A 27,694-nucleotide genomic window follows, 5' to 3' on the forward strand; every position below is an offset into this window, starting at 1 on the left:
TCTTGTTTTGCCCCAGCATAGGCCCTTAGCTATTCCTCCTGTGTTGAATGTGGTGGAGGATGTTTTGCAGAGGCTTCTCTGAACCCTGATTCCTTGCCTCCTGCTCCTGTTAAGCCTGATAGGTATTATAGGGTGCCCGAAGCTCATAAGTATTTGTTTAAGAGTCCCAGGGCGGACCCAGAAACTGTTTCTCAGGGGCCTAAAGGTGTTAAAGCTTCTGTGGTTAAAAATCCTGTACCCTCTGATAAAGAGGCAAGGGCTTTGGATAGGTGGGGTAAGAAAGTATATACTTCTTCCACTCTAGCCATGAGGCGTTGAATTGTCAATTTCATATGCTGAAATATCAGAATTATCTCCTTTCACAATTGAAATCTAAGGATGCTTTGGAAGGTATTGAGTGTAAAGAATTGCTGGATTTGGTTCATGTGTCTGAACAAGTGGGTAAGCATTCTTTGCAGTATGGTTTTGATGCTGTTCAGGCCTCCTCGAGGGTGGCTGTTACTAGTTCTGTTTTTCTGAGACATGCATGGTTGAAGGATCAGAATTTAGCTGAGCATGTTAAGACCAGGATTTTGGATGCTCCTTTACAGTCTGATGTGTTGTTTGGACCGCCTGTGGAAGCAGTTTTAAAGAAAATGGAGGACAAAGCTAAGTCTATGCAGACTGTTAAAGATTTTTGCAGGTGCAGCCAAGTTTAGTAGAAATTGGCCTGCTAAGGGGTGGACATATCCTGCTTATGGTTCCCAGTCTAGTAGGTCTAGACGTGGTAGGGGCAGGGCTCAAGGTTCTTTAGGCCTAGATCAGACAGTTCACCTGCTCAGACTTCTGGTGAGGGCAGGGGTCAGTCCTGCAGAACCAATGACCTGCCTTTTCAGCTGCCAGTGGACTCGCCTGGCAGCTCCTTTGGGAGGAAGATTGTCTCTTTTCAAAGAAAATTGGGATTTAATCACTCAAGACAGATGGGTGCTGGATATCATTCATCACGGGTACAGATTTTATTTCCACACACTGCCCCCTTTCAAAGGCATGCCAGATGTTCCTCCTCCACAAAGAAAAGAGGCTCACAAGCAAGTTTCTCAGTTACTCCAGATCCAGTCCCTGTGTCAGAAAGGGTTCCTAGTGCCAAAGAAGGGGAACACGTGGAGACCAATTTTGGATTTATCTATCCTCAACACTTATCTGGACATTCCCAAGTTCAAGATGTTGACGTTACAGCAACTGTTACCTCTGCTGGGCAAGGATCACTGGATGGTAACTTTGGATCTCAAGGAAGCTTACCTTCATGTGCCCATAAGGCTAAGTTGCAGAAAGTATCTGCGGTTTCGAACTGGAGATTTTCATTATCAGTTCTCAGAGTATTCACAAAGGTTCTGGCTCCAGTGATAGCTTACTTCAGGCTTCAAGGCATTCAAATTTATCCTTACTTGGACGACTGCCTGATTCTGGCTCAAGAAAAGGAACACCTTCTACAGCATCTGGAATATGTCATAGCAGTGCTAAGATGCCTAGGGTATTCTGTGAACAAAATAAAGTCCAGTCTAGTACCCTCTCAAGACATGTGCTTGCTGGGTGTGAGACTGAATACAGCAGCCCAGGTGGCCTTTTCAAGCCCGGACAAACAAAAGAGTCTGTCCCTTTACTTCCATCAACTATCTCATCAGTCCGTGCTGACTGCAAGGACAGTCCTTCAAGCATTAGGGTTCATGGCATCTTGTATTCTGGTGCTTCCCAATGCCAAACTGCATATGAGGAAGCTGCAATGGTATCTCAAAATGTATGGACACAGCACTGCCAAGATTTGGACACTGTCATTCAAATAATACCTTGCCTTCAAAAGGAATTCTTGTGGTGGGCTCAGGAATGTCACCTAAACAAGGGACTCTCTGTGACCCGCCAGAGGAAAGTCAGATTTTAACGACAGCTGCCTCGGACACTGCTTGGGGAGCTCATCTAAATGGAAAGTGGATACAAGACAAGTGGCCTGCCAGACTACAGCATCTACATATCAACATGAAGGAGATGTTAGCAGTCCAGTTTGCATTGATGGCGTTCAAGGAGTTACTTCTTCCAGGGCAGGTGTTGATTCTGACAGACAACACAACTGTCATGTGGTACATCAACTAGCAAGCGGGAACACATTCTTATCCTCTATGCAGGCAAGCAATGATTTTATGGGAGACTGCTAAGCCTGCAACTGACTCTTCAGGCAAGGTTTCTGCCAGGAGCACAGAACTCCCTAGCAGATGTATTAAGCAGACAAATCATGGATCCCGTGGAAACTGGATCTTCATGTATTTCAGAAATTGACAGTGTCATGGGGAACTCCAGACATAGATCTGTTCGCTTCTCCACTAAACCACCAGCTGCCAAAGTATTGCACAAAGGGGTTTCATCACACAGCTTGGAAAGTGGATGCTCTGTCTTTCAGTTGGAAAAACCTTCATGTCTATGCCTTTCCACCTCTACCTCTTCTTCCAAAGGTATTACTAAAGGTCAGACAGGACAGGCCAAGGATGATTTTGATAGCTCCAGATTGGCCTCGCGAACACTGGTACCCACTTCTAAGGAGTCTTGTAAAGAAGCCTCCATGGCCTTTACCTCTGATTCCTCATCTGTTATCTCAGAAGGACGGTCATCTGCTCAATGTCAAGCTTCAATCTCTTCATCTCACAGCTTGGCATATTCTGTGTTGAAGCATGGTAGGTCTCAGCTTCCTCAACAAGTTTTAAATGTGATTATGGAAGCTAGAAGGCCTAGTACTAGGAGAGAAAAATGGAAGAGATTTTTATTTTGGAGTACAGCAATTTGGACACTGAGATTTCAGAGCCTAATTTGAGTGTGGCTCTTCAATATCTTACTGAATTATTGGACAAAGGTTTGTCTTTCTCTTCCATAAAGATTCATGCTGCAGCAATTTCAGCTCACTATGATTGTGACCCACCTTTGTTTTCGCATCCTTTGTTCAAGCAGTTTCTTAGAGGGGCAAAGAATATAAGACCCCCGAGAGCTCCTACTCCTGCTTGGGATCTCAATTTTGTGTTGGAAAAACTTACTCTACAACCTTTTGAGCCTGCAGCTACTGCTGAATTGAAATATTTGTCATGGAAGACTGCTTTTCTGTTGGCTATTACTTCTGCAAGAAGGGTGTCTGAGTTGCAGGCCCTTATGGCAGTAGAGCCCTTTTGATTTTCCATAAGGACAGGGTATCATTACGTACTAATCCTTCCTTTATGCCTAAGGTGGTTTCTAGTGTGGCTTTAAACCAAACTATTCATTTGCCTACTTTTTGCAGATCCTCAAAATAAAGGGGAAAAGATTTTGCACACTTTAGATGTACACAGGCAATTGCGTTATTATTTGAGCAGGACTAAAGATTTTAGGCAGTCTCAGCAGTTACTTGTTTCTTTTGCTTTAAGTTCACAGGGCAAGCCTGTGTCAAAACAAACTATTTCTAGGTGGATTGGCTTTTGCATTGCATTTTGTTATTCCCATCATGGCAAAGAGGTTCCAGCTGGGATTAGGCCTCATTCCACTAGGGCTACTGCCACTTCAACAGCATTTCTAAGGGGTGGCAACTAAGGATATTCTGGAAGCAGCTACTTGGAGTTCAGTGCATACTTTCTCTAGGCATTATCACCTGCCTATATACTCTAAGACTAGAGCTGGTTTTGCCACAGCTGTTTTACAAGGCATGTTGTCAGCTCCTGCTACTTTATAATTTGCCAGCCTCCCTTACCTCTGCTTTGGGATTCTACCCAATTGTCAGGACTGCAGCAAGGAAGACGAAGAACATAGTACAGTTTTGTACCTACCATAAATGTAGATGTTCGAGGATTCCCTTGCTGCAGTCCAATTTACCCTCCTTCCCTCTGTGTTTCAGGGTGGTTGTGTAGGTGAGTTTACATGCTTATATTTTTGTATATATTACTGTATATATTGTACATGTTTTTGGTGCAGGTTGTTTTGGGACTTGTCTTTTGGGTCTTCTGACATCTGGGGCAAGAAAAGACTGAGGAAATGACGTCGGTCATGCGCATTAGTACCCTGACGTACTGACGTCAGTCTAAGGCGCCATGACCGACGTCAGCCTTATACTCTGGTATTCGGGCCGACTGGGACGCGGACTATACCCAATTGTCAGGACTGCAGCAAGGGAATCCTCGAACATCTACATTTATGGTAGGTACAAAACTGTACTTTTAGCATAGTCTATACTTGTGGGTTTTGTTTTTATTGGGTGTAAATTTTAACTTTTAGTGGAAAGAAATGCCACTGGTGATTTGCTGAAGACAGCAGAATGCCTCAAGTGCAGTGTCCGTGAACCATCATTTACAGTTCCAAATACTTCAGGAAATAGGTAGGTGTCAGAACTGTTCTTGGTAGCATTTATTTTTATCTCGGAGCTTGTATGTTTTTAGTGTCCTTTTATAAATTATTTTCCAAGTGTGCCCTGTCTACGTTTAAAAAAAAAAGAGAGAAAGTAGCTTAACTATAACTGTTTTATTTGATTTCACTGTACAGTTGTGTATCAGACCTGATTTGTCAATAATGATGTGTATTGTGCACCATTATGGATTTTGTAGTAACCAGACACTGTACTGATAGTGAAATTTTCTGGCCAGCAGCCTATGTATGAGACCCAATGTCCTAACTGAAGTAGATGATCACTTTACTTTTATGAATTCCTTTCTTTTTTTTTTTTTTTTTTTTTTTTTTTAAACCATCAGCAAATGATGTAACTGCAGATGTAATTTGCATCCTGTGAGGATTTAGAACTTGATAAAATGTGACCAAGTGCTTCAAAAATGGATGTTAATTGTCAGGGTTGTCAACCTGACTAGTGGAGATCCCGTGCTTCCACTGGACAAATCATTTTCATTTTTTAAGTAATCGATTGACTTATAGTTTTTTGATTTTTAATTCATTACTTCAGCTTTGATTAGCTCTCACTATTTTTTGATTTTTCATATTTCAGTTTAGACGTTTGATTTGTTTAATCTGATATTTGGGAACCTTTTCCAGTGGCTTTATGATAGGGAGATCTTCTGTTTTCACTTTAGGTATGGCTTATTTCTCCATAACTTCTATAGTTAAGGGAGTATACCACATTAGGAGAAAATGTCTAAAGCCATGAACCTACCAAGTCTTTCCTGTGTCACAGTTTGGATCTTAAATGTGATATCCATGAGAGAAGAGTTCCCAGGTTTGATGCCTAAGAAATGTAAACTGTCAATAGTGTCTATATGGTCACCAGATCTCAAGCCTAAACCAATCCATGAGAGAAGAGGTCCCAGGTTTGATGCCTAAGAAATGTAAACTGTCAGTAGTGTTTATATGGTCACCAGATCTCGAGCCTAAACCACCTCTGACATTGCTTGTACTGTTTGGGAGATGCGCACAACATTATTTGCTACCATAAATGCCACTGGTTCCAACTCGCCACTTGATAATGTAGACTGGAGAAACTCCAGGACTGTCTAATGTCTTGAGTAACTTGAGTCTGAGAATGCATAGCAGAGGGATAAAAAGGATGGTTCTTTTTGAAGTCAAGGATGGTGCAGGAGCACATTGTAGAAGTGAAGCATGTAGAGGGTAGACGCTGGTTGTGACTTCCTTGTGGTAAGTCTTCCTCAACTAGCATATGATTGATGACAGTCACCCCCTTCTACCACATATATAAGAGGTGAATCACTGGAAATCACTCTGGTTGTAGTCCTTTTCTAGGCCCAATGGTTGGAAATCTGTCATGATTACTCATGGGAGAAGTTCAGGTGCCTCAACCATTGTTGACACACTTTTGACAAAGTACTATTTCCCTAGGTTCAACAGAATTCAGTGGCCCTGACTTGGAGCCTCCTTCAACAGACTTGACAGTTATACTGTGTCAGTTTGGAGTGTGTGTAGTACAGCCTGGGCTTAGAGTGCAGGAATGCCTTTAGGGAATGTAGAATGATGTAATTGCTAGGTTGTATGCAGGCCTTTCCTCTCCCAGTACCACCTTTGATGCATGTATCTCACTGGTTAGTGCCCCTTTGTCTGACTTCCAGCATTTGCTGGTCACACCCTGACTGAACTCTGTGCATGCTGACCAAGTATAAGCCTGCCATAGATGTAGGTCTAGGAAAGTTTCTCCTCCTGTCTCCTGGGACTGTGTTTCAGTGGCCCCAGAGGCCCTTGTATCTGTGATTTAAGGACAGAGAAACCTGCCATCCTTGAAGATGGCACTCTCTCTTTGGATGTCAGACTCTTAAACTTTCCTCTACCCTCATTCCCTTTCCCCAGAAGAGCATCTTTTTTTCCTCTGGGGAAAGAGGAAGATTTTGATTACTTTAGCATGAAAACTGTTCTCAAGGGTGCTATATTTGCAGCCCAAAAATACCTGAGTGCTGCTTCCTTGACTTCTAGGAGAGCAAGTGCCTTTTACAGGGATTCACTGTCACTGTTTATCACCGTTTATCATACCTGTCCATATTCCAGACGTCTTTGGTGGGTCATTCATTTCAAGAATGTTTTATTTTAGAAACTCTAAGATGAGAGTTGAGATAAAAACCAGATTGCCATGTGACCTGCTGTACTTTAATACCTTTATTAAATTATTTGAGTTGTAGGCAAACTTAAATTTTTGTAAAAGTAATCAAATTGTATTAAGTTCACATTTACAAACATTATACAGCACATACATTGTTATATATCATATAATCTAGGCAACATTACATAGGTTAATCAATTCCTGACTTATCTTATACCTCATTGCTCCGCCAAAACATTTTTCTGCATGTATTGTTCCCCCAGTTTAAAATGTTTCTATGTAATTTACTTCTACCCTTTTCTAAAGATCCCAGCAACTGTTCTTTTGTGTCTGTTATGATATTCACTGTTTCAAGTATAGATGGTTTAGATTTTGATTTCCATTTCATAGTAATTTTTTTTTTTCGTCAGAGACGAGAGTTAAACTTAAGGTCTTATTATGCTAGGCAATTCAGATCATGTATTCCCAGTACAAAAAAAAAGTCTGAGGTCAGTTTTCATTTTATCATCACATATGGGTTAAGATCTGATCCCTTGTATCTGACTTGGCCATTGCAGTAGCTCGTGGCAACCAGAAATCTCTCAAGTTACCCTATCCGTAATGCCTCTCTCCCAGTCACCTCAGATCTTGTTTGCTGCTTCACGAAGAAGTGGTCCCTTCCATTAGCTCTCGGGCAGTTTAGATATTTAGTTATTTTTTGCCAGATCTTCTCTTGACTAAACTGAAAAACTTTAAATCTAAATGTCTCCTTTATCTCTTTCACTGGTTATCTATACTTTCTTTCCTGTACTGAGATACTTCCAGTCTACTATTGTTAGTAGTCCTTTCTCCTTACCATTGCCTCTTTTTCCCTGTACCTGTGGTACACTTTCTCCTGTATACCTTTAATTTGCTTTTCCAAAAAAAGCTTTTTTTTTTTCCTTGTAGTTTGATAGCTCAGTATGGCAGAAAAAAAACGGATAAGCCAGCTGGCTTTAAAAAGTGTTTCAAATGTGGTCACAAGATTCATTTAAGTGACTCGCATAATTTGTGTGTTTACTGTTTGGATCCACTTAACTTACAGAAGGAGTGGGACATTTCTAAAGCATTCAACCACTGGGCCCTAGCTGAATGCTGAAACTCATTCTTAAGGGTATATTCTCTTTCTCTTTTGGGAGGGCCATTTCTGCCTCTTGACAAAAAAAAAAAAAAAAAAAAAGAAACGAGAGATGTCCTTCTATTCACATGTTGCAGTATTCATAACAGTAGGGAGGTTGCTGCCTGCAGTACCAACATCCGTCCAGTATACCAAAGTCTTGTTTCAGGATGGTAAGTGTGACGTCCTGCGCCAGGGCCATTAACCAACGTAGGGTATAAAAGTGACATCTGCACGTACCCTGATGTTCACAGTGTTGCACTGCTGCAGTCATTACACTTGGGTTATCTTGCCGTCAGGCAGTCCCGCAGTCGGCCAGAGTTCCAAAGTCTTGGTCCGGTGTCGGTTGCTGTCGCTTCTTCCCTGACGTCAGTGCGCCAGGGGTGTATAAGCTGCATCCGATGCCATTTTCTTCAGTCGTTCTTGCCGCGCAGTGCCCGAAGCAAAAGCAGTTCGCAAGTGCCAGTTGGCCGACTCCTGAGATTTTCGAAGTCGAATTTCAGATCTGAATTCTTCAATAAAGCTAAGTACCCCATTGGGGAAAGTTTTTTTCTTGCCTCAGACCGATGTCAGAAAAAGTTAATAATTGTATTTCCTGTGGGAGGCAAATACCTCATAAGGACATCCACTCTTACTGTATTCCATGCCTAGGCCCTGATCACGATGTCACTAGTTGTCGGTTTTGTGCTAGATTTAACAAATGCACTATAAAATGACGTTTTGATTTTGCTTTGCACTACTTTGGCCAAAGGTTCATTTATACAATGCCGTCGGAACAATTAGTAAAAAATGCAAAGACAAGGATAAAGACAAGCATCCGAGGTCCAAAACCGATGAAACCTCTTCTAGGCCAGTCGCCGGTTCTCAGTGAGGCGCTTTCGCAGCCCCTGATACCTGCTACCTCAGAGCCACAGGCCGCCTCCGACTCCCACGTGGAGACAACTAGGCCTCTGGAAACTCAAGGTATTGGGCCTACGGAAACTAATCCCTCAGATGGGTCCAGAGCCGCTGAGCAGGCATCGGCTTCTGAGGGTATTTTCAGACCTTCACAACTTACCATTAAAGCAACAGCCAAGACAAAAACACCATTAAAGACAAAGAAGCAAGTACAGCATTCTCCAGGACAGTCCTCCATGCCTAAGAAACAGATGCTCAAAATGGCCGAAGGCCTCATTACTCTAATCAGGGGTTCCCATCCCCCTCCTGACAAAAGGCCTAGGCAGGGTACAGACTGCTATTCCTCTGATCAGGTTTCCATTTCCTCTGATTCCTCTTCAAACCAGGGATACTCTCTACCCCCCTATGAGGACTCTGATGCTGAAGAATCTATCCCGTCAGCCTCTCCTGAGGATTACTCTTTTGGGGAAACTTTACATACCATAAGGGAGCATTTCCATTGGGAAAGTCAGGATTATTCAGAATCCAAGAAAAGGCTCAGGAACTTCCTTTTATTGCCTCAGCACAGGCCCCTTGCTGTTCTGCCTGTTTTAGATATTGTGGATGATGTGTTCTCTGAATCCAGCTTATCTCCTGATTCTTTGCCCCCTGCTCCAGCCAAGCCAGATGGGTATTAGAGTCCCTGACTCTCAAGTTTCTTTATAAAAACCCTTCTGCTGACCCAGAAACCATTTCCCAGGGTCCCAAAGGGGTTAAGGCTTCGATTGCAAAAAATCCAGTCCCCTCTGACAGAGATTCTAGAGCATTGGATAGATGGGGGAAGAAAGTTTACACTTCTGCAACTTTAGCAGTAAGGGCTTTAAATTGCCAGTTTCACATGCTTAAGTATCAACAATATTTAATGTCTCAGTTAAAACAGAAATGCTTACAAGCTCAGAAGCTCCTGACTATAAAGAAATGCAGGATTTATTGCATGCAGTTGAACAGGTGGGAAAACATACTCTGCAATGTGGTTTTGATTCTTTAGAGGCCTCTTGTAGAGCCGCAGTTACAGGTTCTGTGATTCGAAGACATGCTTGGTTAACAGAACAGAGCTTACCTGACCATGTTAAGGCAAAATTATTGGATGCTCCTTTACAGCATGATAACTTGTTTGGTATTAAGGCAGAAGAGGTGTTAAAAGAAAATGGAGGATAAAGCTAAATCTAAGCAAACAGTCAAAGATTTCTTACAGGTGCAGCCACCTCGATTTAGCAGAAATTGGCCTACGAAGAATTGGTCCTTTCCAGTGTCAGACAGGCCACAGAGAGGCAGATACATACGCCCAAGAGGCAGATCTCAACCTCAAGGCTCTTACAGATGACAGTGGGGTACCTCAACCCCAAAAGGAGGTGAGGACAAGTCTCAACCTTACAGGAAACAGTCCCAATGACTTCCCCCTTCGTATGCCAAGCATTTCCCTTTTGGCAGCCCCCTTAGGGGGGAAACTAGCACTTTTTTCTCAAAATTGGCAATCAATCACCCAAGACAAATGGGTTCTGAATATTGTCTCAAGGATACAGGTTCCATTTTCACACTTTACCAAGGCTAAAGGGAATGCCAAACCTGCCACAAAATTAATGGGCAGAGGCTCAAAAACAAATTTCAGCCCTCATGGACATGAGAGCTATTCAGAAAGTACCACAACAGGAACAAGGACAAGGATTTTACTCAAGACTCTTCCTGGTCCCCAGAAAGGACAAAGCCTGGAGACTAGACCTTTCAACTCTAAATACTTACCTGGATGTTAGGAAATTCAAAATGTTGACACTACAGCAGCTTCTTCCCATGCTGGGCAAGAAGGCTTGGCTTGTTACTCTGGACCTGAAAGAGGCATACCTGCATGTCCCTATCAGACAAGATTGCAGAAGATACCTCAGATTCAAAAGCGGGTACAATGCACTACCAATTCTCTGTACTGCTCTTTGGCTTATCTACTGCACCCAGGGTCTTTACAAAGTGCCTGGCACCAGTAATTGCATTTTGCAGACAAAAAAGAATTCAAATATATCCATACCTGGACGACTGTCTCATTCAAGCAGAGAAAAAGGACATTCTTCTAAAACATCTGATGTTTGTAAAAAGGCTGCTAATTTCTCTAGGGTACACAGTAAACGAAAAGAAGTCAAAACTAGTGCCCTCACAACAGATAAAATTCCTGGGTGCCAGCTTGGATACAACAGCCCAGATGGCTTATCTCACGCCAGACAAACAAGGACATCTGACTCAATATTTTCAATTACTGGCAAAAAAGTCCCATCTCCCTGCAAGAAAAATTCTGCAGGCCCTGGGATTCATGGCATCCTGCATATTACTAATTCCATATGCCAGACTGCATATGAGGAAATTACAATGGTATCTAAAAAATGTTTGGACTCAACACTCTCACAGTTTAGAAACAGTAATACCAAAAATTCCCTACCTACAACACGAGTTTTGATGGTGGGCACAGGCATGTCACCTCAACAAGGGTCAGCCTTTCACTCTACCCACAGCCAGGCAGACTCTAACAACAGATGCTTCGGATTACGCCTGGGGAGCACACATGGCAGGAAATGTATTCGGGGCAAGTGGACCACAGACCAAATGCATCTTCACATCAATCAAAAAGAGATGTTGGCTGTTCAAAATGCCCCAACAGCTTTCAAGAACCTTCTGCATCCAGGACAGTTACTATTAAAGACAGACAACACCACAGTAATGTGGTACATAAACGAGCAAGGGGGCACTCATTCTTAATCCCCTATGCAGGCAAGCTATGACCTTGTGGAACACAGCTGTAACTTATCAAGTTCATCTGCAAGCACAATTCCTGCCAGGAAAGAAAAATACTCTGGCGGACGATCTCAGCAGAAATATCATGGACCCTCACGAATGGAAATTGAACCCACAAATCTTCAGCATGGTAACCCAAAAATGGGGATGCCCAGACATAGATCGTTTTGCCTCCCCACTGAATTGCCAAATACAAAAATTCTGCACAAGGACTTACCACACACAAGCATGGAAAGTGGATGCTCTTTCGTTCAGCTGGAAAAGCCTAAAAGTTTATGCCTTCCCACCACTGCCTCTCCTTTCAAAGGTACTCATGAAAACCAGACAAGAAAAAACACAGATGATCCTGATTGCTCCAGACTGGCCACACCAGCACTGGTACCCAATCTTAAAGAGCTTAGCTCAAGGCCCACCATGGATTTTGCCTCAAATTTCACACCTTCTGACTCCACAAAACAATCACATCCTGCACGGTCAGCTCAAAACCCTAAACCTGGCTGCATGGCAGATTCATTAGTCAAACCAGCAACACCTCTCTCTAAAGCTGTTATGGATGTCATTTTGGAGGCCAGGAGGCCTAGCACCAGGAAATCTTACTCAGAAAAATGGAAGAGATTCTGTGCCTGGAACCAGGCTCAAAGCCTTGACCCTCTTGTCCCAAACATTCCTCAGATTTTACAATACTTAACTGAGGTGCTGGACAAAGGCCTATCCTTCTCATCAATTAAGGTCCACGCCTCTGCCATTTCAGCTCATTACAACATGGATCTTCCTTTATTCTCTCATCCCTTGCTAAAGCAGTACCTCAGAGGGTCTAAAAACATAAGACCACCCCGGAGAGCACCAACACCAATGTGAGATCTCAATTTTCTTTTGGAAAAACTGACCTTGCCACCTTTTGAGCCAGCCAATACAGCTGATCTAAAAATTTTATCATGGAAAACAGCTTTGCTCCTGGCAGTAACTTCAGAACGAAGAGTCTCAGAGCTACAGGCATTAATGGCAGTGGAACCTTTTATAATATTTCATCAGGACAGGGTTTCTTTAAGGACAAACCCTACCTTCATGCCAAAGGTGGTATCTAGTGTGGCTCTTAACCAAACCATCCATTTGCCAACTTTCTATCCAAACCCCCAGAATAAAGGGGAGAAATTTCTGCATTCTTTGGACATAAACAGGCAGCTACGCTTCTACTTGGACAAAACAAAAGCTTTCAGGAAAACTGAGCAACTGTTTGTAGCATATGCTGCAGGATCACAGGGCAAGGCCATCTCAAAGCGGACTATTTCCAAATGGATAGGACACTGTATTCGTTACTGCTACACACAGCATGGAAAATCAGTCCCTAATAACATTAGGCCACATTCTACCAGAGCAACAGCCACTTCAACGGCCTTTCTCAGAGGAGTACCAACCAAGAAAATTTTGGAGGCTGCAACTTGGAGTTCAGTGCACACCTTTACCAAGCATTACCACTTGCCTCTTTACTCTAATTCCAGAGCAGGATTTGCCACTGCAGTTCTGCAGGGCCTCATAGCCAACCCTAACTCTTTTTAGACCAGCCACCCAACCTTAGCTTTGGGATTCTACCCAGGTGTAATGACTGCAGCAGTGTAACACGATGAACATAGTACAGTTTTGTACCTACCACAAATGTAGATGTTCGAGTGTTCACACTGCTGCAGTCCAGGTTACCCTCCCACCATCCCCTCTGTCCTAGCTGGACTTATCTATACCTTTCTATCCTATACAACCTTTGTGGTGTATTTGCTTGTAACTGGAAGGTGTTGTTTTTATTTATTTATTTTTTTATGTATGTTTTATTAGCAATATGTATTGCCTGCCTACTTGGGGGCACCTGATATCTGGGGCAAGAAAAACTGAAGAAAATGGCGTCGGATGCATCTTATATGGTGCCTTATCAGGTGCACTGACATCAGGGAAGAAGCGACAGCAACTGATGCCAGACCAAGACTTTGGAACTCTGGCCTACTGCGGGGACCGCCTGACGGCAGGATAACCCAAGTGTAATGAGTGCAGCAGTGTGAACACTCGAACATCTACATTTATGGTAGGTACAAAACTGTACTTCCAGAATTTTTCTGCCGCAGGGAACGTCCGACTCCAGTTAGGAAAGCAGATCACTAATTCAGACTACAGCTACAAACGACCGCTACAGATAAGAACCCTCTGATGTTTTTCATTGATTCCTTTAGTTTTTTTGTTAATATGTACATGTCCACTAGAAAGGGGAAGTGTGCTTGTGGGAGACAGATTCCTTACAAGGGTTCACACGATAAGTGCGTATTCTGTTTAAGCGAGGCCCACGACCATGTATCCTGCCCTATTTTGCAAATCATTCAACCCAAAAACCCTTCACAACCATCTGGCCGCACTTAAACTTTATTTAGAAAATCAGGGACCCCAGAGTCTAGCACTCAGTGTGGAAGGAGGAGCAGGCACGTCCGAAGAGCCGCCGAGGAAAAAGGCCAAGAAAACCAGGCCTGATTCCCATGCTGAGCCTCCGGCATCAGGGGAGATTCTTTAAGCTGATGAAAGTCCGGGATCTCTTCATACCCCTGTTTCCTTACTTGGCCCAAGGACCATGATGGAAGGTGGACTGGCAGAAAACGTGTACATCCGCTGAGGCAAATCAGCCATCAGATCCTTACAGTAGAGGGGAACCATGACTCTTTCAGTCAGAGGCACCTGCTCTTGTTCCTCCATCCACCCAGATGTTGGCTCCCTCTCTTTTCCTGCAGTCTACTCCAATGAAGAGAAAACAAAAAGTAAGACACACAGAACCACAACCTGTTCCAGGTTGAGAAGTTTTCTCTCAAAGCTTGTTTGAAGCATTCCAGGCCCTGCAGACACCACAGCAACCAACTGATGTTCTTTGTGTTTCACTGTTGCAGTCATGAATACCAGAGTAATTGTTTTTCTGTGTCTGCTGCAGTCACCTGTAGTCTGACGTCAGGTAGTCAGTGCTATAAAGCAAGGCAGCTAACATCATTACATCAGTCTTTCTTGCGGTGAAGCCCATAGCAGAAGCAGTTCGCAAGAGTATGAGTGCTGGTCGGTCGCTACCAGAAATTGAATTTCAGCTGAAAACGTCTAAAGCTAAGTACCCTATTGGGGATCTTTTTTTTCTTGCACTAACTGATGTCTGAAAAAGTTAACAATTGTCTCGCCTTTGGAAAGCAGATCCCACACTGAGACTTCCATTTTTACTGTGTCACTTGTTTAGGCCCAGACCATGACATCCTCCATTGCCTGTTCTGTGCCCTTTTTAATGCGAGAAGCATTCGCCGTAAAACTCTTTGTAGACTGTTAATTTCGTCTTCTGTGTTCGCATTCTGATATGGCGTCCGTCAGCCAACAATCTGTAGAAATTCCGAAAAAAAGTAGAGAGAAAGAGACAGACCACACAAGGCTAAGCCTTCCGATGATGCTACCGCTAAGCAGGTTGTCAGTTCTCCGGAATTCAGTGAAGCTCTTTCGCAGCCCTTGATGCCTGATTCGATATCTGTGCAGTCCTCTACCGAGACCCTTTTGGAGTCCGGTATGCCTCAGAAGTCTTCGTCTTCCGAGACTTTGGCTGTCTCTGCCTGTGTTTGGTCCGGAGCCGTGATGCAGGCACCGGCTTCTTAGGAGGCATTTCACACTACCGAATCTAGGCAAAAAAATGTCTTCTCATCCGACTACCGTTTCTCTCAGACTGACAGATTCTCTCAGGCCTAGAAGCCAGGCCACTCCTAGAAAATCTGCTTCTAGCCACCATCTTGCTCCTGCTCCACCACCCCAAGCACAAATACTTAAAATGGCGAAGGGTCTCATCTCCCTTATCCAGGGTAGTCCGGCCACAACTTCTAAAAGGAAAAGGCACCCTTCTCCATAAATTGACAAAACGGGATTCTGAGTAATCTGATTATTCAGATTTTGAAGAGGAACAGCAACTTCTGACTGCTTATGAGGATTCGGATACAAGGGAATCAATCCCTTCTGCCTCCCCTCCAGAGGACCTTTCCTGTGGGGAAACCCTTCATACCCTCTGGGAACATTTCCAGTGGGAATTTAAGGACTTCCCCCAGTCTAACAAAAGACAGTTTCTGGACCTGCCCCAGCACAGACCTCTGGCCATCTCCCCTATTTTAGAAGTGGTGGATGATGTTTTCCATGAATCTTGCTTAGCCCCTGACGCCCTCCCAACTACTCTGAGTAAACCTGATGGGTATTGCAGAGTACCAAAGTCTCACAAATACCTGTACAGAAATCTTGCTGCAGACCCAGAGGTCCATTGCACAGACACCCAAAGGAGCTAAGACTAGTTCTGCCAAGAATCCTATTCCTTCTGACAAGGACTCGAGCTCAGGACAGATGGTGTAAGAAAGTGTACACCTCTACCACCTTAGCTATCAGGGCACTCAGTTGTCAGTTCCATATGTTAAAATATCAGCAACACACTTTGGTCATAGGTTCATAGGTTGGTACTAGGCTATCAGCCCTAGGGCCTATACAAGCCTAGCCATAACAATTCCCTGGCTATTTCTTCCCACATTATTTACTTTCCTGGACCCCTGTCTAGCAGGGCGACTGACGTGATCCCTGGGGTGAATTTCCTTTCTCCCATCCAATCATCAAGGTTCCTCTTGAAGAGGTCCAAAGAGGCACTCTGACATGTATGGGCAATCTATTCCAGAGTCTGGGGAGTCTCTGGGTCAGGAACCTATTCCTCCAGCATGTTTTGTTTATTGTGATGACAAGGTTTAGATCCCTGGAGCATGTAGCTCTGCGGGATTGGGATTTCTTTAAGTGTAGCATGTCCAGCAGCTCTGGGTTTGACATGGCCTTGTATGTTAAGCAGAGATCGCCTCTGAGTAGACGATATGCAACAGAGTATAGCTGGAGTTTTTTTTTAAGGCAGTCAGCATAGGGCATCTGCTTTAGGCCTGTGATTCTTTTAGTGAGGTATTTCTGAGGCCTTTTCAGTTGTTGCAGATGTCTTGAGAGGTACATACCAAATGGGGCGTTGTATTCTATATAGGTAGTTTTACTTGTGGAACTTTTAAAACAAAAGATTTCTACCTTTCCTGACTGTGCCAGTTCAAAAGAGTTAGCAGATTTATTGCACTCAGCTGGTCAAGTGGCCAAATACTCATTACACACCCTAGAAGCCTCTAGCAGGGCAGTAGTGACAGGATCTGTCATTAGGAGACACGTGTGGCTGAAGGAACAACCTCTCTCTGATAATCTCAAGTCTAAACTTAATGAGGCACCCTTATATAAGTAGTGCTTGTTTGGAGCAAAAGCCAGGGAATTGTTATGGCTAGGCTTATATAGGCCCTAGGGCTGATAGTCTAGTACCAACCTATGAACCTATGATAAGGTGCTTAAAAAGATGGAAGACAAAGCAAAATCTATGCAAACAGTAGGTTTCTTTCAGGTTCAGTCTCCCACGTTCAGCAGGAACTAACCCATTAAGCACTGGGCATTCCCTCTACCTAGCAGACAGACCCAAGGTAAGCCTCACAGGAACAGACTATCCAGGCTCCTATCCCAGAGTTAGCAGGGAAGTGGACCACTTCCACCCCAAAGGCAGGGAGTTCTAAGCCACCCTTCTATGGCAAATACTCACAATGACTCCCCCTCCCTCCTCTGTCCTCCCTTCACTCACCAAAAATTAGGAGGAAGGCTCTCCCTCTTTAAAAAAAATTGGCTTTCTGTAACAAAGGACCAATGGGTCTTAAAAATCATTTTTCATATATACAAGTTCTCTTTCAGCGAACTCCCATTTCCAAGAGGGTACCCAAACTTCCCTCCAAATCAGTGGGCAAAGGCATTGAAACAGGTCCAAACTCTCATATCCCAGGGGGCAGTAAAACCTGTTCCCCTCAGATCAAATGGGCAAAGGCTTTTATTCCAGATAATTCCTTGTTCCCAGAAAAGAGGTCACTTGGCACCCCATCCTGGATCTATCCATTCTGAACACCTCCCTGGTGGTCCCCAGATTCAAAATGCTAACTTTGCAGCAGTTGCAGCCTATGCTAGCAAAAAATGCCTGGGTAGTGACCCTAGACCTAAAAGATGCCTACCTCCACATCCCCATCAGGGAATCCTGCAGGAAATTCCAGAGCTTCACAGCAGGATCGCAACACTTTCATTTCTCTGCACTGCCCTTTGGCTTATCTACTGCACCCAGAGTATTCACCAAATGCTTGGCCCTGGCCATAATATTTTGGAGACGGACAAATACACAGATTTACCCTTACCTGGACAACTGCCTCATTCAGTCATAGTGCAAAGAAAGGCTGCTGCAGGACCTTCTCTATGTCAAATCTCTTCTAACTTCCCTCTGGTACAACATAAACAAGAAGAAATCAAAGCAAACCCTCACCAGGAAGATCATTTTCTTGGGAGCTGTGCTAGACACAGCATCCCAAATGGCCTTCCTAACCCCAGAAAAGCAGAGCTTCCTGCCTCTCTGCTTTGCGCAGCTGGCTTTCAGAAGCCACCTCACTGCGGGGAAGTTCCTGCATGCCCTGGGGATACATGGCATCATGCATCCTTCTAATTCCTCTGGCCAGGCTTCACATGAGAAAACTTCAGTGCTATCTAAAGAATCTTTGGTGCCAGCACACTCTATCTCTAGAGACCTCTCTCCCTTTGATCCCATGTACAAGGGCTAAGTTTCTCTGGTGGGCAAAGGCTTGTGTCAAGAACAAGGGTCTTACCTTCATTCTCCACCCTACCGGCCAGACCATCACCACCGACACCTCAGACATTGCTTTAGGTGCTCACCTAGCAGGCAGGTGCACTCAAGGTCTTTGGGATGCCCAGCACCTTCACTTACACATCAATCAGAAAGAAATGTTGGCATTACAAAAAGCTCTGACATCCTTCAAACACTATCTCAGGCCTGGGGTTCTTGTTATAAAAACAGACCACCACAGTAATGTGGTATATTAACAAACGGGGGGGGGGGCCCAGTCTTACCCTCTGTGCAGGTTAGCCATGAGCCTCTGGCTGACAGCCACCTCCATGGATCTGCACTTAATTGCCCAGTACCTAGCAGGGGTCAACAACACCCTGGCAGACCACCTAAGCAGGAACTTACTGGACCCCCACGAATGGCAGCTCCATGGGTAAATCTTTCTGCAAATCGCTCATGAGTGGGGGACTCCGTAAGTGCATCTCTTTGCCTCACACCTCAACCCCCAGCTGCAAAATTTCTGTACCAGGGAGTATCGCCTCCAAGCGTGGAAGGTGGATGCCTTGACCTTCCCCTGGAACTTCCTCTTTGTGTACACGTTCCCTCCTCTGCCCCTTATTCCTAAGGAGCTGATCAAAATAAGGGAGGAGAGACCAACTGCCACCTTCCTCATTGCTCCAGATTGGCCCAGACAGCATTGGTACTCCTTACTGCGCAGCCTGACCTTACAGCCCCCCAAGCAGCTTCCCCTGATCTCAGACCTCTTGACCCAGGTGAGGGGGAAGATGCTGCACCCAGACTTGCAGACTCTCGATATTTCAGCGTGGCTTATACCTTAAAAGCTAACAAGGGGTCCCTGTTAAGCAAACTGGTCCTAGACATTATCACAGAGGCCAGAAGGCCCAGCACCAGAAAATCTTACGCAGGTAAATGGGAAAAAATGTGCTCCTGGAGCCAGTACTTCACATCCTTCCATCCCTCTTATATTGGATTTCCTAGCAGAGTTGCTCAAAAATGGCCTCTTTCTCCTCTTAAAATCCATGCCTCAGCCATTTCAGCCCATTACGATTCAGACCCACCCCTCTTCTCTCATCCTTTAATTAAACAATTTCTCAGAGGGGCTTCTAATATCAGACCTCCCAGAAGACCTCCCATACCAGCTTGGGACCTGAGTTTAGTTTTAGAAAAACTAACCTTGTCCTTGCCTCCTTTTTGAACCTGCTGCTTCAACAGAATTGAAATACCTCTCCTGGAAGACTGCCTTCCTACTAGCTATCACCTCAGTCAGAAAGGTATCAGAACTTCAGGAACTCATGGCTGTTGAGCCCTACATAATTTTCCATGCAAACAGGGTCTCCCTGAGGACTAACCCCTCCTTTATGCCCAAGGTGGTATCTCATGTGACCTCAACCAGGCCATACACCTACCTACCTACTTTCCCACCCTCAAAACAAGGGGGAAAGAATTCTGCACTCGCTAAATGTGCACACACAACTCAGATACTATCTGGACTATACTTAACCCTTCAGAAAAACAGACCAGCTGCTTTTCAGCTTTGCTCCAGGGGCAGAGGGGAAACCCATTTCCAAGCAAACCATTTCCAAATGGATGTCACACTGTAACCATTACTACTACAGACTACATGGGAACCCCCCACCAAGTCTATTCGTACCCATTCCACTAGGGCAGCCTCCACTTTCTCAGCCTTCCTCAGGAGTCTCCCCACCAGGGCCATCTTGGAAGCTGCCACCTGGACCTCTGTCCATTCCTTTGCAAAGCATTACCACCTACCTTTTTTTTTTTTTTTTTTTTAAGGCTAGGACAGGGTTTGACTCTGCAGTTCTGCAGGGCTTTCTGACCCATGCTTAGGGCTCTAACCTATCCTTTCACCCCTCTCCTCAGCTTTGGGAATTCTCCCACAGGTGAGGACTGCAGCAGTGAAACACGAAGAACATAGCACACTTGCCATAAATGTAGATGTTTGAGTGTATTCACTGTTGCAATCCTTAATGTTCATCGTGCATACAGCTGCAGTCATAACAGATGGGGTTCTCCTGCCATTAGGCGGGTCCTCGGTCGGCCGAATTCAAAAGTCTAGGTCCGGCGTCGGTTGTTGTCGCTTCTTCCCTGACGTCAGTGTGACAGGGGTATAAAAGAACCAGCCGACGCCATTTTCTCCAGTCTTTCTTGCCGCGCGGTGCCCGAAGCAGAAGCAGTTCGCAAGTGCTGGTCGGCCAGCTCCAGAAATTACGAAAATTTGCAACCGAAGTCTTCTTGAAAGCTAAGTACCCTGTTGGGGAAACTTTTCTTGCCTCTGACCGATGTCAGACAAAGTTAATAATTGTATTTCATGTGGGAAGCAAATACCGCATAAGGATTTTCATTCCCTCTGTATTCCTTGCTTAGGCCCAGACCATGACGTCTCGGTCTGTCGTTTTTGTGCTACATTCAACAAACGCACCATTAAGCGTCGGGCGGAGTTCGCCCAGCATTATTTTGGCAAAAAATGTAACTATATTATGTCGTTGGATACTACGACTCCAGTTTTGTCTAAAAAACGCAAAGATAAGGACCGACACATGAGGTCTGCGGCCTCTACCGGCACCACGCCAAAGCCGACTACAGGTGGTCCGGTTCTCAGCATGGCGCCTACGCAGCCGCTGACTACCGACGACACTTCTTTGGCGGTGTCTTCTGTGCCCGAGGTCGCAGGCTCCTCGGCCCACACCCCGACTACAGATACCGAAGCCACTCTTGGTGGTGAATCTCAAAATGTAGACAGGTCTGCCTCCTCTCAAGGTGTCTTCAGACCTTCCTCTTCTTTTTCCATCAAGGCTTTCACTAAGTCTAAAGCAGCCATGCATTCTAAGTGACAAGCTACACAGGGCCCTTCTCCAGGCCCCATGCCTAAAAAACAGATGCTTAAAATGGCTGAGGATTTAATTACTCTTATCAGGGGTTCTCAGCCGCCCCCCCCCCCGGACAAAAGGCCCAGAGTGGAGGAAGAATCCCCCTCCTCTGACCAGGCCTCCATTATATCAGAGCACTCTGATGAACAGGAACATTCTTACTCCCCTTTTGAAGATTCTGATGCAGAGGAGTCCATTCCCTCTGTTTCCCCCCAGAGGATTACTCATTTGGGGAAACCTTGCATACCTTAAGGGAGTACTTCCACTGGGAAGGCCAAGAGTATTCAGATTCCAAGAAAAGGCTTAGGGATTTTCTCTTGCTACCTCAGCACAGGCCTCTGGCTATACCTCCTGTCTTAGACATACTAGATGATGTGTACTTGCAGGCCTGCCTTAACCCGGATTCTTTACCTCCAGCCCCAGTCAAGCCTGACAGGTACTACCGGGTTCCTGACTCACACCAATTTTTATACAAAAGCCATGCAGCTGACCCAGAAACTAACTCACAGGGCCCCAATGGAATTAAGGCCTCCACTGCTAAAAATCCATTACCTTCCGAGAGAGATTCCATATCCTTAGAAAGGTGGGGAAAAAAGGTATACACCTCGGCCACCTTAACCATGAGGGCATTAAACTGCCAGTTCCATGTGCTAAAGTACCAACAGTTTCTGTTATAACATTTGAGAAGTAAAATGTCACAACCTGAACAACCAGACTTGAAGGAGTTGCAGGATTTGATGCATAGTGCAGAACAAGTGGGTAAACATACCTTGCAATGTGGTTTTGATGCTCTAGAGGCCTCATGTAGAGCTGCTGTTACAGGATCAGTGATACGTAGACATGCCTGGCTCAAGGAACAAACCTTACCAGATCATGTCAAGGGTAAATTACTAGATGCCTCTCTTCAAAAGGATGTATTATTTGGTGTTAAAGCTGAGGAGGTATTAAAGGAAATGGAGTAAAAGGCTAAATCAATGCAAACAGTGAAAGATTTTCTACAGGTACAACCTCCACGTTTCAGTAGAAATTGGCCTTCCAAAAATTGGTCCTTTCCAGCCATGGACAGACCCCAAAGAGGTAGATACAGGCGCCCGAGGGGCAGAGGGCAATCTCAAGGATCGTTTAGAGTCAGACAATGGCAAGCTCCTACACAAAGAGGTGGTGAGGATAGTTCGCAGCCATTCAGAAAGCAAGCCCAATGACTTTCCCCTTTGCATGCCAAGCAAGGCTCAAATGGCAGCACCCTTAGGCGGAAAACTGGCATTATTTTCAAAAAATTGGCATTGTCGCAAAAGACAAATGGATTCTGGACATTATAAACAGAGGCTACAGATTCCATTTTCACACCCTTCCAAAAATGAGAGGCATGCCAAACCTGCCACACAATCAAAGGGCAGAGGCATAAAGACAAATTTCAGATCTCATGGACATGAAAGCTATTCAAGAGGTACCTACTCACGAACAAGGTCAAGGTTTTTATTCCAGACTATTCCTGGTACCAAGGAAGGGAAAAGATTGGAGACCTATTTTGGACCTATCCATCCTAAACACATTTTTACTCGTACCAAAATTCAAGATGCTCACATTACAGCAGCTTCTTCCCATGCTGGGCAAGGAGTCTTGGCTGGTAACATTGGACCTCAAGGAGGCATACCTGCATGTCCCAATCAGACAAAATTGCAGAAGATACCTCAGATTTCTTGCAGGTTTAACCCATTATCAATTCTCTGCATTGCCCTTTGGCTTATCTACTGCGCCCAGAGTATTCACGAAATGCCTGGCATCAGTAATTGCCTACTGCAGACTTCAAGGGATACAAATATACCCATATTTGGACGACTGCGTGATCCAAGCGGACAACAAGCACGTACTTCTGAAACATCTGGCTTATGTAATAATGTTGTTGAATTCTCTGGGATACACAGTCAACAAAAAGAAATCAAGGCTAATACCCTCTCAGAAAATAATTTTCCTGGGTGCCAACTTGGACACAAACACCCAGATGGCCTACCTCACGCCAGAGAAGCAGGGGCAGCTAACTCAATACTTAAGAACACTAGCAAATTTCACCAGGCTGACTGCAAGGAAAATCCTGCAGGCTCTGGGATTCATGGCATCTTGCATCCTACTAATCCCATGTGCAAAGCTGCATATGAGGAAACTTCAATGGTACCTGAAAAACCTATGGTCTCAACACAGCCACAGTTTGGAAACAATAATACCACTAATTCCATGTCTTCAAAAGGAATTTCTGTGGTGGGCTCAAGCATGCCAAACAAACACAGGTCTCCCATTCTGCAAGCCTCAAGCAAATCAAGTCATCACAACAGACGCCTCGGACTACGCCTAGGGGGCGCACATGACAGATCGGTGCATTCAGGGCAAATGGTCCCAAAAAGAAAAGCACCTTCACATCAATCAAAAGGAAATGCTAGCAGTAATAAATGCTATTATAGCTTTCAAAGACCTTCTGCATCCAGGTCAACTATTGATAAGGACAGACAACACCACAGTAATGTGGTACATAAACAAACAGGGAGGAACCCATTCATACCCCCTATGTAGGCTGGCCATGTCACTTTGGAACATGGCCCTGGAATTACAAATCGAACTTCAAGCACAGTACTTGCCAGGCAAGGAAAACACGCTGGCAGACAACCCAAGCAGAAATATGACAGATCCACACAAATGGAAGTTACATCCTCAAGTTTTTACAGAGATAATTCAAGCATGGGGAAGGCCAGACATAGATCTCTCTGCCTCCCACAAAAATCACCAATTGACAAAATTCTGCTCAAGGACTTTTCATCCAAAGGCCTGGAGAGTGGACGCTCTCTCTTTCAGTTGGACAACAATGACAGTTTATGCCTTTCCACCTCTTCCTCTGCTGCCCAAAGTTCTATTAAAAACCAGAGCAGACAGACCAAAGATGATTATCATTGCTCCAGACTGGCCAAGACAACACTGGTACCTACTTCTGAGGAGCCTGACGCATTCCCCACCATGGACCCTACCTCTAATGCCGCCTCTTCTGACTCAGCACAGCTTCAAAACTCTTCACAGTCAGCTGAAAACACTCAATCTGGCCGCATGGAAGATTCCTTAACATCACAACAGACCCTACTCTCCAAGGAGGTGCAGGATGTCATTTTGGAGGCCAGAAGGCCGTCTACTAGAAAAGCTTACTCCGCAAAATGGAAACTGTTCTGTGCCTGGAATGAGAAAAAGGGCCAGAATCCTGGAAAACTGAATTTACCTCAAATATTACAATATCTAGCTGAGCTGCTAAGCAGTGGACTTTCATTCTCCTCCATCAAAATCCATGCCTCAGCCATTTCTGCAGAATACAACACTGATCCACCTTTATTCTCTCACCCCCTCTTAAGACAGTTCCTCAGTGGGGCTAAGAATATAAAACCCACAAGGAAACAACCAATACCTGCTTGGGACCTCAATTTCATTCTAGAAAAGCTGACCTTGCCTCCTTTAGAGCCAGCTGCCTCAACAGATTTGCAATATTTGTCCTGGAAAACAGCTTTCCTTCTGGCTATCACCTCAGCTCGTAGGGTATCGGAACTACAAGCCCTCATGGCTGTGCAGCCTTTTATCATCTTCCATCAGGACAGAGTTTCCTTAAGAACCAACCCGTCCTTTATGCCAAAGGTGGTATCCAGGGTAGCTTTGAATCAGGCTGTACACTTACCTACCTTTTATCCTAATCCTCAAAACAAAGGGGAGAGATTACTACATTCCTTGGATATCCACAGACAACTGCATTATTTGGACAGAACAAAGCCTTTCAGAAAATCAAAACAGCTCTTTGTGTCCTATGCTATAGGAGCTCAAGGGAAGCCAATTTCCAAACAGACAATCTCAAAATGGATAGCCCACTGCATACACTTTTGTTACTCTTTTCATGGCAAAACTGTACCTGCAGGCATCAGATCTCACTCCACAAGGGCCACAGCTACCTCTGCAGCTTTCCTCAGAGGAGTTCCTACCAAAGATATTTTGGAAGCAGCCACTTGGAGTTCTGTGCATACCTTCTCCAAGCGCTACCCCCCTACCATTATACTCCAAAACTAGAGCAGGCATTGCCACTGCAGTCTTGCAAGGCATCCTGGCTCCTCCTAGTTCCACCTAGTGCCTACCACCCCTTTCTTAGCTTTGGGATTCTACCCATCTGTTGTGACTGCAGCTGTATGCACGATGAACATAGTACAGTTTTGTACCTACCATAAATGTAGATGTTCGAATGCTAATACAGCTGCAGTCCAGGTTTCCCTCCCTCCTTCCCCTCTTGGGACAGGCCTATTGGCTAACACCTCCTCATACAACCTGATTGGGGTATTTATTTATGGTGTATTTGCTTGCAACTACTGTGTTTTGATTATATGGCATTGCTTTATTACACAAATTTATGTATTGCCTTCCTTCTGGGGGCACCTGACATCTGGGGCAAGAAAAACTGAAGAAAATGGCGTCGGCTGGTTCTTTTATACCCCTGTCGCACTGACGTCAGGGAAGAAGCGATGACAACCGACGCCGGACGTAGACTTTGGAATTCGGCTGACCGAGGACCCGCCTGACTGCAGGAGAGCCCCATCTGTTATGACTGCAGCTGTATTAGCACTCGAACATCTACATTTATGGTAGGTACAAAACTGTACTTTTCCCTCCCTCCATCCCCCATATCATCTTCCCCTAGGGAGACATAAGTTTCTCACGGTGGCTTTTAGCCACCAGGACCGCTTTACCTTATTTCCTTGTACTTCTGATGGGTTAGGACAAGAAAAACTGATGTAATGACATCGGTTGTCTTGCTTTATAGCACTGACGACCTGACATCAGACTACAGGCGACTGCAACTGACGCAGAAAATCATTGACTCTGGTATTAGGGCCGGTGAAGGGCTACCACAGCAGGGGTAACCCCACAGGTGATGACTGCAACAGTGAATGCACTCTTAACATCTGCAGTTATGGTAAGTGTGCACAACTGTACTTTTTTCCTACAGACCCCCTCTGCTTGTATCAGAGGAAGAACTCTCCTCAGATGAAGATTCTGTGACCTATAACTCTCAAATTGATTCACCCAAAGACTTTGTTACCCCAGAGGAAGAGGATCCCATTACCCCTGAGCCCCCTTGGGAAGAATTCATCTTTGATAATACCATTTCCCTCATGAGGGAACATTTTAAGTGGCAGGCCTCAGAGGTCTCAGATGGTAAGAAAAGATACTTTGACCTGCTGCAAATGGAACAACCATCCCCTTCAGCTGTGCTCCCTTTGCTCCTTGCCTTCCAGGATGCTTTCTTAGCCACCTCTCAGATTCCAGATTCACAACCACCAGCATCAAAATGTCTTGACTGTTTTTATAAGGTCCCATAGGATACCCAGTTCCTCTTTAGAAACCCACCAGCAGACCCTGCTGCTGTTGCAGTCTTTGCAGATAAGACATCTAGGCAATTGCCTCCTCCTACCCTCTGTCCTACTGATAGACAGTAAATTTATGGACAGACTAGGGGAAAAAGGTGTATACCTCCTACTCTTGGTATAAGAGCCTTGAACTACCAAACCCACATGGCTAGGTATGTCCTGGACGCTATTGCTAAGGCTTCCACCCTACTCTCTGAGGCCCCTGAATACAATATTAAAACTCAGCTTAACCTACACTCCACTGCATTCCAAGTAACTAGACACTCCAAGTGCAGTTATGATGCTGTGGATGCTTCATCCAGATCTGCTGCATGTGGCTCAGTACTAAGACGCTATTCCTGGCTGAGACTTCAGCCACTGCCCTTAGATGTACAAACAAAGCTGATTGATGACCCCCTGGACAATAAAGCATTATTTGGCCAGGCCTCAGCTGAACATCTTAAATCCCTTCAAGAGAAGGGAAAAGAACTGCAAAACTTAAAACAGTTGCTCATATCTCCCATTTCTAGATGCCGCAAACTATCCTCGGAAAACTTCCTTTTGTCAGGAGACCGTCCTCCCACACAGGTCAGCAGACAAAGGGACGCAGGCAACCAAGGAAAACCTCTGTCCCCCAAGTTTCCCTCCACCCCTTCAACTTCTCCCTTTCGGAGGCACTCTAATCAATCCAGACCACCTCCGCTGTGACTTAACATTACTAAATCAAAACACCCCACTGTCCCTTTGCCTCACCCTCTCCCTACCCTCCTGGCAGAAGATTACAACAGAAAGATGGGTACTTTCCATCATTCAGAGGGGTTACTTTATGACTTGGTTGATGTTACCCCCCCCCCTTCTATGGAATCCCTCAACCTTCAGCAAACCAAGTCCATCTCTTCCCCACTGTCATTCAACAACTTCTAGTCCAGGGCACCATAGAACAAATAACACCCACTCAAAGAAACAAAGGGTTTTACTCAGAAATGTTTTTGGTACCAAGGAATGATGGTCCATGGGGACCAACCCTGCTCTATCTTTCCTAAGCCTGTTTCTCAAGGTACCCAGCTTCAAAATGATAACCTTACCTTTGCTCCTTCCACTCATTCCCGTCAAGCCTTCATAGTGGCCCTGGATTTGAAGGATGCCTACCTCCATATTCCCATTCACCTAGACTACAGGAAATTCTTCCGCTTTGCAGTAGGTGTCTGTCATTTTCAATTCTCTCCCTTGCCCTTTGGGCTCTCCACAGTCTCTCAAGTGTTCACAATGTGCGAAGCACCTTTC

The 27,694-nt window shown here is 44.8% G+C and overlaps 1 protein-coding gene across 1 annotated transcript in view; it reads left to right on the forward strand.

Moving 5' to 3' along the window:
* The window catches only part of LOC122797768 (meckelin-like), a 423,515-nt gene that overhangs the window by 245,347 nt on the left and 150,474 nt on the right, over positions 1-27,694 (forward strand). The window contains exon 4 of the mRNA XM_044066289.1: positions 4,258-4,357. Coding sequence (XP_043922224.1) covers positions 4,258-4,357 — 100 coding nt within the window. The remainder of the gene's footprint in view (positions 1-4,257; positions 4,358-27,694) is intronic.

The sequence above is a fragment of the Protopterus annectens genome, chromosome 3.part1 (assembly GCF_019279795.1).
Source record: "Protopterus annectens isolate FY-2018-M chromosome 3.part1, PAN1.0, whole genome shotgun sequence".
Classification (NCBI taxonomy): Eukaryota; Metazoa; Chordata; order Ceratodontiformes; family Protopteridae; genus Protopterus; species Protopterus annectens.